General features: G+C 40.7%; 2 protein-coding genes across 2 annotated transcripts in view; one reads left to right on the top strand and one right to left on the bottom strand.

Annotated features, from left to right (window-relative positions):
- Positions 1–1,858: 1,858 nt before the first annotated feature.
- On the bottom strand, positions 1,859–10,913 carry LOC137883547 (fibronectin type III domain-containing protein 7-like). Its single transcript, XM_068725077.1, has 14 exons — positions 10,860–10,913; positions 10,662–10,674; positions 10,234–10,494; positions 9,445–9,705; positions 8,267–8,524; positions 7,202–7,465; positions 6,071–6,325; positions 5,694–5,951; positions 4,914–5,168; positions 3,597–3,851; positions 3,107–3,367; positions 2,820–2,849; positions 2,629–2,666; positions 1,859–2,169 (listed from the first exon to the last, which is right to left on the bottom strand). The coding sequence occupies exons 1-13, from the start codon at positions 10,911–10,913 to the stop codon at positions 2,635–2,637; spliced, it is 2,457 nt and encodes an 818-aa protein (XP_068581178.1). The 3' UTR covers positions 1,859–2,169; positions 2,629–2,634.
- Positions 10,914–12,040: 1,127 nt separating this feature from the next.
- stxbp3 (syntaxin binding protein 3) overlaps positions 12,041–15,493 on the top strand; it is a 9,006-nt gene continuing 5,553 nt past the window's right edge. Inside the window, exons 1-9 of the mRNA XM_068725056.1 lie at positions 12,041–12,120; positions 13,251–13,300; positions 13,445–13,526; positions 13,628–13,704; positions 13,814–13,886; positions 14,008–14,108; positions 14,449–14,594; positions 15,097–15,190; positions 15,365–15,489. Of these exons, the coding sequence (XP_068581157.1) occupies positions 12,075–12,120; positions 13,251–13,300; positions 13,445–13,526; positions 13,628–13,704; positions 13,814–13,886; positions 14,008–14,108; positions 14,449–14,594; positions 15,097–15,190; positions 15,365–15,489 (794 nt within the window). The 5' untranslated portion in view covers positions 12,041–12,074. The remainder of the gene's footprint in view (positions 12,121–13,250; positions 13,301–13,444; positions 13,527–13,627; positions 13,705–13,813; positions 13,887–14,007; positions 14,109–14,448; positions 14,595–15,096; positions 15,191–15,364; positions 15,490–15,493) is intronic.

Below are 15,493 nucleotides of genomic sequence, written 5' to 3'. Positions count from 1 at the left end.
CAATTGTTAAAAGCAGGATTAAAGCAGGTATGGGAAATGGAGCATGAATGGATCAAGGGTTGGTTTGATTGATATCATTTTATGTAAAATTATTGAAAATCTGTTTGCCTGGAAAGAAAATCTGAAAAAAGGAATTAATGTGTACATATATATGTGAGACTGTGTTGTAAGGAAATAATATAGATGCCCTGCTGTAACGTGACATCTCACGATGTCTGTTGTTGCCTGACTTTTAATTTTACGACAACTATACTTCGACCATTGTTATTTGGACGCCTCATGTTTTGTAAAGGCAAAAGCCTATAAAGCACATAATGGGAAGCTGAGAAAGCTGTTCCACAGCTGTATTCACGTGATGTGACATGGGCTGGCATTGAGTGTGCTGGCTCGCTGGAATGGCTGTGACACACCAGATAGAGTGGGACCATTATTCATTTTATCAATTGTCCTGTGTGGCTTTACCCTGCTATGACATGTCAAAATGGCTGCTGTGAAAAGTATTTATATATCAGCGGCCATAAACAAACATTTAACGCGGTTGTGACGTTTGCTGTTATGGCATGAACCTTTAAACACCCTCACGTGATAGTTTTTTACAGTGGGGGGTTATGTTAGCTGCTAAAAGACCTTCAGATCTGTGTCTCAAAGAAATGCCACCTCTTTGGCTGAGTCATGTTCCACTCTGTGAAGGGCAACTATTCCCCACTGAGAGCCACCACAGTGTCATTATTGATAACCCATACTGTTGTACAGAGCACCGGGATAATACAGTCCTCAAGATCACTATCTTTGTTTAAGATTCCTCATAACATTGTATTTATTTATTATCCTATTTGTTTATGACTCACAGTGGATGGTGGACACCAGAACATCTATCTCTTCAGGGATGTTTGTATCCTGAGCTGTTAGCGTTGGTCATTGACAAAGTTCAAATGTTAGCTCAAATCCTTGATTATTTGATCAGTTAGGTAGGCTTACCACACTTGTTACAGTAAAGAAACTAGGACACAGCTTTCCACCAAGGTGTCTGAGCATATGAAGGGAAGTTATGAAACGCAAAAGTTACACCGGCTGATACAAAAAGGTCTTTCAGGGGCCTCTCTCTGGCAGACAAAAGATGTGTTACGTTTCGATGGACTACGATTGACTTGATCTTTTAGGAAAGAAAGAAAGAAAGAAAGAAAGTGGGATCAGAATTATCAAATGAGAATTCCTTTTATAAATGCTGTACTGTGTAATGTAATAGCTTCAAATACCCAGGCGTGAACAACAGCACAAAACATACAAAAGACAAGATTTTGGTGAATCAGAACACTGAATTATGACTCAATTTAACCTTTTATCTTGTTACGCACAAATCTTTGTGCAAAACAAACCGCAAAACACAGAATGATACTGATGAATTCTTTATTAACTGACATATGCATCAGGTTTCCACAACCACAGTGACACATATCACAAACAGTTGAATACATCCCGAGAACGGCCCTCTGCAGAGATCATACAACAGGGTGACACATGACGAGGTGACACAGATCAGTGTCTGCTCATCATCAGGAGGCTTCCTACTTGGGACCGGACCTCATTTTATTTTAAACAAATATTTGGACAATTCTCCAATTAACAATTCTTAAAAATGAAGGGGCAAATTGTTTAAAATGTCAGTTGGGGCACTGTTACTGTTTTGCTTATTGATTATTTTGTGTCAATTAGATAATTTATTTGGAGTTTTTTAAGGCAATAGCTCAGGGATAATAAAAATAAAATAAATTTACAATCATCCGTACAACATATGAATTTAGTTTTAGTTGTTTGTGAATTACAAATCATGTAACATCATGCTATGATTTTGTCTCATGATCCATATTTTGACCAGCACACACAAAATGCATTATTGTTCATATTCAAGTGCTTGATTGTGATCGTTGAGGATGCAGTGATTGTTTTGTTTGGCCGTGATACATGAAGGCAGGTTTACAACACTGTGCAATATCTCAAACTCTTATTTCTCTTTATTCGTCATGTATGTGATAACACGAGGCTGTGTCGTGGCCAACAGACAAGCGTGCTTATTCCTGGTTAACTCTTCTACTACGAGCATGGATTTATTCCAGTGGGGCAGGGATGATGCAGGAGGAAGAGGAGGATGAAAAAAATGGAAGTGTGCATCTGTGGAGAAGAGATTCAGTCACATTCAGTTTAATATTTGACATAACAGTAAAGCGTCAAGTTAGTGTAGAAAGTTTGATGCAATCAGTTTAAAATGCAAGTAATGTTTAATTGTGATGAGCAGAGGAAGACATTAATATAACTGAACTTATGTAATAGATATAATTATTATGTCTTGGAAATTAATGCACATTGGAGTTCTAAGTGGACCTTTCTTTTCATATTTTATATCGTACCTGTGTTGCTTTAATATTTGTGTTTTCATAAAAGGTCATCTTTGAGCTTTTCAAATATTGTTAGTATAAGAGTAAAAAGTGAATAAAACCATGACCACAAGGTGGGAAGTTTAGTCTCATTGGCTTCACAAAAGCAGCTAAATCCATTATAAATAAATAATAAATATATATATATATATATATATATATATATATATATTTATATTTATATTTATTTACTTACCATATCCTAGTCCGCACTTCTCTTCCCTCTGTAAATCACTGCAGAAGAACAGGTTGAAATGTCATTAGAAAAATCATACATTAAAATGTTTTATCGAAGGTTTTTTTCCAATAAATGCTGAAAATTGTTTGTGTGGTTTCAGTGAATTTGACTTAAAACAATAGCCTTCTAAATATGAATGCAGATCTCACCTGTACCAACGTTGCTCCCTGAGCAAGTGACTGAGAACAGAGACAAAAAAAGGTGAAATTCAGTAAAAATGTAATCATCAAACCTTTTTCATCCTGTAGTTGCTAATCATCTAAATGTGTGTTTGTGCTATGTTCCAATCCCAAATAAAGCTGATATAATTCCTTTACAGAAATATATAATTAACAAACTAACTGTGTGTGCATAATGTACATTTGCATTATAGAAATCAGTGTGAACAGAAACATCTGACATCATACACTTTAAACATTACTGTGAGACGTCATACCTGAGTACAGTCTCTGGGGGCAGAACAGGACTTTGCTGCCCTCTGGTGTGAGCGGAGCCACCACTACATTATAGACGTCCCCACACTGGACGTTGCCAACATCACAGCTGCTCTCCCCAGGAGAGGCAGTGCAGGTGTAGTTGTTGGTGCTGCCCACCATATCTGTGATGTAGCTGTGGCTGCTGCCAGCGCTGCGCCAGTAAACCCGTAGAGAGTCACTGGCCGTCCTGTAGAGCCTGACGCCTGACGGACAGCAGGCACCTACCAGAGAGAGAGAGAGAGAGAGAGAGGAAGAGAGAGAGAGAGAGAGAGAGAGAGAGAGAGAGAGAGAGAGGAAGAGAGAGAGAGAGAGATGTGGGAGGTGTAGATGTACTATCTCAAAGGTTACCGTCTGGATGTTGGTGGATGTTTAATGTGTGACACATAGACAGTAACATGACTGTCTGTGTATTCTACATAAATGTAAGATGAATGGTAGAGAACATCTCACTGGACGAGAAGCCCTGATAGGAGCAGTTGGAACTGCGCCCGCTGTGGCTGAACGCCTCCATGGTGACGGTGTAGTTGGTCCCGCAGGTGATGCATCCCATGAGGCAGTGGGAGTCCTGGGTGTGGCAGCGGGCGTGACCCCGCGTTGATGTCAGAGAAGTGATGAAGGAATGTGCTCCTTTGGCCTGAGACCACGAGACGTTGGTCACTGCCTGCGTTACCTGATCGACTGTTAGATTGACTGGGCAACAGGGTTCTGGGAAAGAAGATGAAATATGAGGATGTTGGGGGTGGAGCACAAAGTTACCATCTGTATCTGTTTACGTCACAAAAATATCTGTTTTCAAATCTGTATTCGGTTTATACAGGGCCTAGGCTGGAAGTTGTTAGAATATATGAATAAAATAGTATTTTAACCCTGTACCTGCATCAATCTAATGATTAAATATATCTCTATTTATAGCATATATAGAGCTTTTGGAGCTTAACTCATAGTTAGGGCTAAAAGTGAGGAAATCCATGTATCTGCTTCTTGTCTCTCTCAAGTCCCCCAACTTTGTGGAAGTGCAATACTAAATCACTGAAGAGCCCTTTTAATTAATTTAAATCAAGATGTTGCAATTAACAAATTATTGATGTGCCAAAAATAATAAAATTAGGCTATAGTTTATTCAGTATAGACATCCTTCTTGAAATCTGTCTTTATATTCATTTAGCTGATGATACCATTTTTTACTTCAGTAAGGTTTTTAATGCAGGACTTAAATTCGTAAGTGTAAAAGTGTAAAATTGTGAGGTTTTCTTACATCTTTGTGTTGCTACTTTTACCTACGTAAAAGATCTGAATATCCCTTTTGCCTAGATTTTGGACCAAAGATGCTTTTATAAGTGAATAACTGACACCGCTGTCAGTGGTGGAGCGACACAGACTTATAAAACCTAAACCAGGGAGCACTGAAGCTGTTCTGAGGCTCGTGGTAACACACGCCACAAACATGCTTCTTTACATGGTAGATGGACTGTACTTGTATCGCGCTTTTCTACTCAAAGCACTTTCACACTCCTTGTCATCATCCACCCGTTCACACACTGATGGCAGGAGCTAAGTGACACCTGCCTATCACAGCTACGGAAGCAAGTGTCTTGCTTAAGGACACATTGACAAGCGACTAGCGGATCCGGGGATCAAACCGCCGATGGATTGAAGGACGACCCTGATCTCCACTTACCCACAGTCACCCTTTTTAGATTTTCCCTTCAACCTGATGCCAGTCTGTACTTTTTCTATTCTATGGATCAATCTAACCCTTTGACTCACCTGTTTCCAGAGAGTCAGAGTAGCTGGGTAAACTCTGGCCGAAGGGGCCGGTTGCTGTGACGCTGACCTCGTACATGGAGCCGCAGGGAAGGTCCGCGATGTCGCAGCTGTTCCCGCTGGTGGTGCAGGTGTGTTCACCGTCATCTCCCGGCGCGCTCACAGTGTAAGTAGCAGCTCTGTTGTTTGCCGTCCAGCTGACGCTGACGCAAGAGGAGTTTTTCAGATTCAGCATCAGATTCATCGGCATGCAGGGAGCTGAAGGGGACGAAAGAAGGAATTAAGAGTTGACTTTATTGAGTTTGTTCAGACCTTTGAGGGTCCTAAATGTTTGACCAATAGAGGTGAAAATAATGACTATGGCTGTGCAGCTCAATTATTAAGCTGAGAATATATCAGTCACATAGCCATTAAAACAAAGTTTACACATCACACACTCACTGGTCATTTTATCAAGCACACCTGTACGATCTAATGTAATGCACTACGTCAGCTACGCCATGAGTTCTATTTCCCAAAACAATTATCACCTTTCTGACTGAACATTTCTAAGCTCGGTAAAAGTAGAATTTATGGCACAGCTGTTGTATTGGATTGCATTAGATTGTAGATGTGTGTACCTAATAAAGTGGGCAGTGAGTGTATGTCTCTATCCACTGAGGTTTTTATACATAAAATGTAAAAAATGCAGCTTTTTGAAAATATTTATTGTTAATTGTTCAGTCAGGCTCAGTCTGGATATTTTCTGGATACATATACGGTTTAAGAACAGAAGTTCTATACCTGTGTTTTTGGTGTGAGCTTTGCATGCACGGTTGCATCCACTGATTTCATTGCAGGGTGTCACCAGCACGCTGTAGGGACTGTCGCAGCTGAGGTCAGAGAGGGCGCACACCGGCGCCGTGTCGTTACACAGGATAACCTCTGAACCGTCTGCAGCTCGAGTCTCGTACAGCTGTGCCCCCTGCGAGGCCGTCCACGTGATCTCCAGAGTGTCAGTGCTCACCGTGGAGACTGACACACCCTCTGGACAACAGGGCACTGAAAGACACAGGTGATACACGAGCTAAGAGACATACAGACATCATGATCATGACCAGGAAGAAAACCAGTCTCATAAGGACTCAAAATCTTAAAACCTGAGGGGACATGTTACTTACAGGTGGTATAGTTGAGAATCGGTCCTTGGGGACTGCTGCCAGCCTGGTTGAATGCAAACACAGACATCAGGTATGTGTAGCCACACTTGCAGTGGTAGGTGCAGTTGTTGCTGGTGGTGTTGCAGGTCTCCTCGGGACCGTCACCACTCTTGATAAAGGCCTGGTAGCTGTCGGCATGAGGCACCGTGTCCCAAGTCAGCGTGCAGTTTCCTTCAGTTGACTCCACAAGAGCCAAAGACTCCGGTGGGCAAGGGACTGACAGAACAGGACATCAGGTCACACCCAAATACTGACAGTGGTTTCAGAGTGGCATAATGGCTGTAGTGTAGGTGGTCTTATGGTGTGCATTTCTCACCAGTAATCACAAACGAATGATTTCAAATTGAAAAACGTTTTAATGAATTGTGATAATAACTATTGTAACCTATGTTCAAAGTATCTGTATCATTTCATTGTAGTTATTGTTAGTTTAATCTATTAAATTGATGTAAAAATTAACCAGCATTTTATCAGCGATTTATTACCTTACAGTTATAACACAACCTAAACATCTGGAGTTTCACTTAACCAAACCAGTTAACCGACTGGTCAAAACATGAATTCATCTTTAGTGGTCAAACACCACACAGGGTCATTTTAACCCGTGTGGTGTGGATTAACACCACTACTCTAAAAACTCTCAAACCCTCATATTTTTGCATAAACTATAGCTGTTCTTGTGATATACCAATTATGTAACAAATGCTGAATTTGAGTTTTTGTATTAGGTGTGGGCGATATGGCTAAAATTGTAGATGACGATACAATTTTATTCATGATAAAATATATGGTAATTCATACAGAAAAACAACTGATGGGGATTTTCCTGACCAATCTAGTAAATGAAATACCTCACAAATCAAAGTACATCATCATAATGCGTAAATACAGTGAATCCTTGAATAAAATCGCCATGAATAAGGCTAGCTCATTGATAGTCCATAATGGCCTATTACAACCCATTGTGATCCTACTGATGTCTGTGTAGAGTTAAAATCAAATCAATGTCAAAATCTATATGTAACTAAATAAAACAAACAACATGAGCCATTATAACTGTGTGGCTCTGATCCAAAAGAAATCTCTACTCACAGGTGATGAACACCGCGGCGCTGGATGGCTGGCTGGGCCCCGCCTCGTTGGAGGCGGTGACCTGGATGGTGTGTACCTCTCCACAGCCCACTGGCTGCAGGGTGCAGGAGCTGGATGTGGAGTTACAGGTGAGGTTCTGGTCACTCATCACGTGGTATTGAATGGATCCATAGACCTCCTGATCGGGTTCCCAGGACACAGAGAGTCCGGCCACACCGTTACTCTTCACCATAGAGACATTGGCCCGGTATGGTGATGGGGGTCCTGTTAAAACACACACGAGACCAGTCAAAAACATGAGCAGATACAGACTTACATAAGCTGGACACAATAGTAGAGTAATATTTACTTTCTTATTTAATTCTTTCAATTACTTACTTATTACACGTCTTTATTCTTGTGGTGCATTTTACTGCTGATATTTATTTTCTTTAACTTTAAGACCTCATGTTTAGAATGTATCTCTATATCTCTATATATATTATTAATAGAGCATTCAAAAGTCTTCACAGAGAAATTAGACAGATCCGGGAAAAACTGGAGCAACCCAAGTGTTGCTTTAAGCCAATTCATGCTTTTTGTCCGGATTTGTATGTTTGAATTCTACCACTAGGAGGCGCCAAAGATGGAAATTTCCAAATCCGATTATGAGGTTGAAATAGGGGAAATAAATGAATGCTCCTTTGCAAATGGTTTCACAATGATGCTTCATAATATTCAGTGAGGTAAGAGTTTTGGTCTCTTTGTATTCATGACTTCTAGATGTGGGACTGTGCAGAAGTTAAATGTTGCTGCTGTTCTATCGGATAAGTTACAATTTGATTGTGGTAACATGTGTTTGTACACTTCACTTCACACTGTTGAAAACCAAATATCATACAAATGAGAGTTTGTGTAAAATTGTATTCCTAATTATTTGTTTTTTCTTTTCATGTTATATTTCTCACGTATTATTTATTAAAGGCACATGGACCACTGGAGCTAGCGTGTGCCTCTCTCCTGTTGAATGTGATCTGGTGAACAGAGTACAAAAACACACAGAGAAGTGACTCAGCGCCTCCTTACTTGTTGTCTGGTTGATGGACAGACCCTCTCCCTCTCGGCCCTCGAGGTCCCAGGGGAAACCCTCAATGACGTAGAGGGAGCCAGCATCCAGGCCCGAGACGGTCAGATTGGTGTTGGAGGTGTTGTGCTTCATGCTGGTGTTTGAGCCAAACTCGTATATAGACAGGGTGTACTGGACAGCGTGAGCAACAGGAGCCCAGGACACGATGATGCTGTCATTACTGGGAGATGAGGCAGAGAGCTGAGGAGGAGGCAAAACTGTGGAGGAGAAACAAGTTTGACATTGATGAGAAGTTGTATTTAGGCATTAGTATTATATTATTTCTGTTTTTGAAGCCAAGTTTTCATGGACTTTTAAGTCTTTTTCTTTTTTTTTTCTTACTTTGAAGTTAAGTTCAGTAGTCACAGACAGCACCAGTAATGTCACATGTTGACCTACAGCATTAGCTGCCACAAAACTATGAGTCCATCAATGCTCTTTTGGCACCGACTGTATAAAAAATCACAGTCCTCATGTTATTTTATGGCAAGGTGAGCAATTCACCTCAGATGTGGGAACTTAAGTTTAGATGTGATAAACTTTTTAGGCCATTTCTTCATGTTTTTTGTTTCAAACACTAAAGAAGCCTGTTTTTAGATTTTTATATATTTAAGGATATATGAATACATTCATGTATGTCAACGCTAATTTGAGTCTGACATATTAAGTAGCCTACAGAAGTACAATACAATGAAATCAGAGATGCATGATGACAAAACATGGTGAGACTGCTTGTAGCATGTGACCCCCCCCCCCCCCCCCCCCCCCCCTCTCAGGAAGAGGTCAACCCATTGTGTTTGGCATAAAGGGGTCAGGTATAGTTACCACCGATACAGGAGAGGCCCTGAGGGGCGCTGATGGATTTATTGGGTAAGAAATACAAACAGTGATGTTGACTCACAGTGGGCTTACTGTATAGTGGCTTTGCTATGGGACAATGAGGCAGATCCAGTGACTTCTGAAGGGCATGGGGATCGATGAGAACAGTACACATTGCTTCTCCGTGAACATACGGCTCATTTCACATAAACCAGCCCTTAGTTATTTTGCCACTGTATATTCAGAATTTATGAGGTTTTGTTTCCCAGATTTGGATGTAGTACATCTAACAGTATGCACACGAATATATAAAGTATACCTGTCTTTGCAGTCTGAGGAAGAGACGGCTGGCTCCGGCCTCCACTGTTGGCAGCCATGATGCTGAGCATGTACTCTGTGTATGGTGTGAGGGACTTAATCTCAGCGGTGGTGGAGGACACTGTGTCTTCTCTGAAGAAGCCATTGGCATCCTCGATTCGTATGATGTAATGAGTCGCTCCGGTCTCCGCGTTGAACGACGCCATCAAGGTCCCGCTATCGATCGTCTTCACTGTCTGGATGGGATCCATCATCCCAGGGGCTGAAATAGTCACAGTCAGAGAAGGCATCCGAGAAGAGGACACATACGGTAGAAATGTAACTTCAAGGAAAATGTTGGTAGCAAGATGCGAGGGATGTCCTCCTCCTTCTCAGCAATAATTGGCTGTGGAATCTACCTCTTACCTACAAATGTCAGGGATTAGTAACGGGAAACATTTTATTTTGTCTCTTCTCCCTGAGTATGTTTGAGAAATCCACACACTGAATGTATCAATAAAAAGATGTCCTCTCATACTGTCACTGAACTAATAGTGACTCTTCTGTGGTCGGTGTACGTCATCAGCTGCCCATCATCAAAGTAACATTCAGGTGTTTAAATTTACATTGTAATGTTAGTAATTATACAAATTCTTAAAAGCACTTTTAGACCAAGTCAAACACATGCAACACCAGAAAATGTCGTAAAAATGTTTTTTAAATGGAAATATACTCAACAATGAAGCACTGAATAAAACACAGGGTTATATAGTGCTTAAACATGACAGGTATTGACGCAAGTGTACCTCACCTGTGGATGACTCAACAGCTGCAGAGCTCAGTGTTACTTGGGAATTATCCAGCGCTTCAACTGTGAATGTGTACACGGTGTTTGGGGACAGAGAGTTGACAGAGCCAAGCACCGTGTTTGGACCAAACGTGGCAAAAACAACGTGGATGCTTGGTGGGCTTTTGGGGGTGGCGGTGATCTTGTATGAGCTGGCTCCGGTGACCCTGGTCCATCTGAGAATCGCGGACTTGGTTGTTACTGAGAACACGGATACTTGGATATCTGATGAGAGAGATGGCAGAAGTGGAGATCAATATAGCATTTGTTTATCCTGAGACATGGATTTGTTTTGATGTATGATATAATCAAGGGTTTGCCTTGTTATTATCATATGTGACAATGAAATAAACATCTACAGTGGAGTTAAGGTAAAAGAGAGCATCTAGTACCTTGGGCTGCAGCCTGCAAATATAGATGAGAAAATAGTGTTAGCAATACTTTTATGTAATTACATGAAATTCAAGTTACTACCAACAAGTTAACCACTTCTAATGTTGCATTGCATTGTGCTCTCACAACGAAATGTTTGTGCCTCAATTTGAACTAAGATATATATTATTATAACAGGTTTTATTCCATTACTGTACCTTTGAGCAGATGCCCAGCAAGACAAAAATCACCAGCCACTTCATAGCACCCATTCTTCACGTCTGTTAGATTTGTAAAAATGCTTCACTCCTAACTGTTTTACCTTTTCTTAAACATATCTGGTGTCTGTGTCGGTTGAAATACCTCCACCTGGTCCCTCCCACTGGAGGCAAGCATCCAGTCATTGTGAAGCAGCGAGATGCACCTTGGGGCAGGTGCTGATTAGCTAGCTTGAGAACGAAACACCTTTTTCGCTATAGGCAAGATATTCTATATTCAACGATGTAGTCAAGACACCACCATGTAGCACGGTATGGGGTCTGACAAAGGACTTGGATTCCCCTGGCTTAAGGCAACAAATATTTCCCTTTCACACTGAGGTCTGAAATGAATAATACATTTCTGCCAGGAAACAACACTGAAAAAACAAACAATGAAATGTCTGGAATATAGATACTCAACATTATGAGGTAGTAAGTCAAAGTCAAAACCTCACAATTCTGACTGAATAAGTAAAGTCAGAAGTTTGACTCATTAACTCATGTTTTAATTAATTTATCTCAATATTACGACGTCTACCCATACTTTTGACTTTACTACTCACAGATTATGACTTAGTATCTCATAACTCTGAATTTTAATGTCAGAGACTTTGACTTTGTAGGCTATGTCATATTTACGACTTAGTATGTTGTAGCTTCAACTCCTAATTCTGACCTAACAAGTCAAGATTTTCACTATATCATATTATTTAGATTTAAAGCAAGTATTTACATTTTTGAATAGTTATATTGCAGATTTTAATTATTAATACAAAAATAAATGAACTAATACATGATTTTAAATAGGTTTAGCTACCCAGCAGTATCTAAAGTAATTACAATTTGCTCCGCCTATAGCAGCTAAAGTACAGATAAATGCATCACTAATATGAATACAGAAAGGGTCATAATAATAATTAATAATCATAATAATATAAACTAGCACATAGGAGAAGTTTGTCTTGAATGTCTGAAGGTTTAGGAAACGAACCTACTAGTCTACGTTTAGGAACGTGTCACGGTTCAGGGCTGAAATAGAAGTCAGAAACTTTCCCCTTGTGTTAAGAACTACAGCAGCCCCACGTCGCACACTTGATGACGCATGTGACGTCAGAGCGTGAAGACACGGGACAGGAAGAGGCGCGGAGGAGTAAAAAAAATACAAAAAACAAGATGGCAACGGGTTCAGATCACGGGCTGAAACGAATCGTGTGGAAAAGTAAGTTCTGCCGACGGGAGAGTGTTTATTGAACATGTGACACAGGGTAACACGTCGCTTCCATAACGTAACGGGCTTCTGAATACGTGGTGCTTTATTAACAGCTTCTTCAAGTGTTTGAGACTTTGCATCTTGGAGTGACAGTTAACTTTTCACGCTGCTGTTTAACGCAACGGAAGTGTACAAGCGTGAATTGGGTGAAGAGTCGATAATGGAGGCTGATAATAACAGACCGTGGTTTGGTTTGTGCATTTGGTGAAGTTGTTTGTCATGACTTCACGTTAGCTGATGGACTCTTTGTCTCGCTTCTGTTGAGAGTAACGTTAAGTTAGTCAGTGAGGTCACTCTGTCTAGAGCCCCGCCTCACATCAGAACCTTAACCTTAACGTTTACTTAAAGTTAACGTTAACCTTAACGCAACAAGTAAATTAAGTTTGTCGTGAACTGACAGAAGTTTTCTAAAATGTGAAACCATAACGTTACACCCAATGGTCCAGTTTAATATAAACCACCATCCTGAACCACGAAGGATTTAACGATCCAGTTTAATATAAACCACCAACCTGTACCACGAAGAATTTAACGATCCAGTTTAATATAAACCGCCAACCTGTACCAAGAAGGATATAACGATCCAGTCTAATATAAACCACCAACCTGTACCACGAAGGATATAACGATCCAGTTTAATATCAACCACCAACCTGTACCACGAAGAATTTAACGATACGAACATTAGAGCTGTTATGAAGGTACGGATGTGTTACCGGGTAGTTTTCAGCTTCACTCAGGTGGACCTTATAGGATGTAAGTAGATGAAGAGACAGACACTTTATCTTATAAACCAGGGAGTTGCTTTGTCAAACACATCTATCCCTAATATGTTTGGCGTATCATGTAAGTCTAACAGAATATTTACTTCCATTCATGAAATCTTCTGAAGTGATTAGTCGTCTTGTTTCCATTCATTATTTATAGTAACAGTAATAGTTTAAATTATAACCTCTCGATATTCTGTCAGCACCAGACTCGAGCTGCAGCTCTAACAGTCATGAACAGCTGTTTGTTTCTGGTTCCACTTGTGTTCTTCATGAGGTTTATTAATGAGTCATCTTCTGTGTCTCTTACAGGAATAAAAGATACAATTATTACAGATTGCAGGAAATCAGAAGTATGGAAGGTAGGACAACTCCACATTACAGATACAACTTGTATGTGATTGATAACACTCTTGCACTGCGACTCAAAACATAGTTGTTCTTTCTAGCAGCATATTACAGTGCGATACATAATTTGACTTCCCGCCACCTATTTATCTTCACAGATATTGATTCTGGACCCCTTCACCACCAAACTCCTCTCATCATGCTGCAAAATGTCAGATCTGATGTCAGAAAAAATAACCAGTAGGTTTCCTTTACAGCAATACAATACTGGTAAAAGACGGAACAAACTGCAGTATGCATGCTGTAGCTCCTCCGTTAACACATGCATGTTGTTTCTTTAGTCGTGGAGGACCTGTACAAGAACAGAGAGCCTGTTCTAGAAATGAAGGCCATCTACTTCATGTCACCAACGGCTAAGGTTTGCCCTCACAGCCTGTTGTGATGTTGCATTCAGATTCAAGTTTTCATTCTGATAATGTCTTTTTTCTGCTGAACTATGTTGTGATATCTTACATTTTCTTTTCTAGTGTGTGGATGCCTTTATTGCTGACTTCAAGCCCAAACCTAAATATAAAGCAGCATATGTTTATTTCACTGACTGTAAGTAACTTGAATCACTGCTAAAGCAAAATACTGACAAACAATATCCTCCAACATGATCAAAGTGTTGTTTCACTGACTTTTCTGTTAAGATACAAACTAAAGCTTGTTGGTCCCGCAGACTGTCCCGATGAGCTTTTTAACAACATGAAGCGGTCCTGTGCAGCGTACATACGAGTCTGTAAGGAAATAAACATGTCCTTCATGCCACAGGAGGCACAAGTGAGTGGTTGCAGATTGTGCTCTTTTTAGGTTCTTTTGTAACGCTTCATTTCCTCTTTTCAGACTGTAGGGAAGATGAAGTGTGTGTTCAGTGTTATGTTGCTACTGGGAGGAAGAGATTTTCGGTGTTTCGAGTGACTCTGATGGGTGTTGGCTGCTTTAAGCCATGATGTAATGACTTTACAAACTTTGTGTTATCCCAGTGGCTTTGGAACTGTAACTGGATGTTCTCTGTAGTTATTATTAATTATTAATATTCATTAATTCTGCACCTTTGGTTCTGGAGTCAAAAGAGTGATTGGAGACTTAACTTTACTCTGGTGTGTTGAATGCTTTTCAGGTGTTCACGTGTAACAATCCGGGGGCTTTCCAAAGCATCTACAGTCCCAACAGTCAGGACAAACAGAAGACACTGGAGACACTCGCAGACCAGCTCGTCACGCTGTGTGCCACGTTGGACGAGTACCCGGGGGTTCGATACAAGAAGTGAGCCAGAGAAGATTTGGTGTCTCAGCATTCGACACACCTCATGCCCCTAAGCAGACTGAGACCTTTTACAAGAAACGATGGAACCGAGACGTACAATGTGTTTCTTTACTGTGGCAGAAAGTAAATGACGCTTAGATACAGTTACACACGTCGCCTCACTCTGCTGTAGCTTAGAACAACCTAAACTTTAAAAGTAGATGAATCAAGAGCACTGTGTGGCTTTTATCATCTCACATGAAGTAGTTTGATTTTTCATACAATATACCTGTATACACACACACACACACACACACACACACACACAGTCTACAAAAGAAACTGTCGGACCATATCAAACCAAAAAAAGAAATGCAAAAATAAAAATGGGCAACAAAACACGTATTCTACAAATGGTCAAAACCAGTACGATATCCTCTGTCAAGTATTGGTATTAGTTCCACCGTGGTGTGTATTAACTTGACTGTGATAACTCATGGAAATGGTTTTGTATCATAACTAGAGACAGCAACATGGAGAACGCCAAGACCCTTGCAGAGCTGGTGGACAACAAACTGGCCAAACACTACAAGCTGGATGACAGCGGCACGAAAAAGGTGAGACGCCTTCTGAACAGAGTGTTGACAGAATAAACAAGGTCTTAGCCCAGGGAGCGAACAGGAACCTGGAAATGTCCTATTCTTTTCCACTGACAGCTTGTAACAGAAAAGAAAGATTCCCTCCTTTTTGTCTTTTTATCTTCATCTGTGTATTCCCCCTCTTATCACAAGGGAAAGACTCAGGCCCAGCTGCTGATAGTGGAGCGAGGCTTTGACCCCGTCAGCCCCATCCTGCACGAGCTGACCTACCAGGCCATGGCTTACGACCTCATCGACATCCAGAGCGACACCTACACGTAA

This window comes from Cebidichthys violaceus, unplaced genomic scaffold, assembly GCF_023349555.1.
Source record: "Cebidichthys violaceus isolate CVI_PGR_0920_01 unplaced genomic scaffold, fCebVio1.0.p SCAF_33, whole genome shotgun sequence".
NCBI classification, from domain to species: Eukaryota; Metazoa; Chordata; class Actinopteri; order Perciformes; family Stichaeidae; genus Cebidichthys; species Cebidichthys violaceus.
The sequence above is the reverse complement of the archived record's forward strand: the minus strand, read 5'-3'. Positions and strand labels throughout refer to the sequence as shown.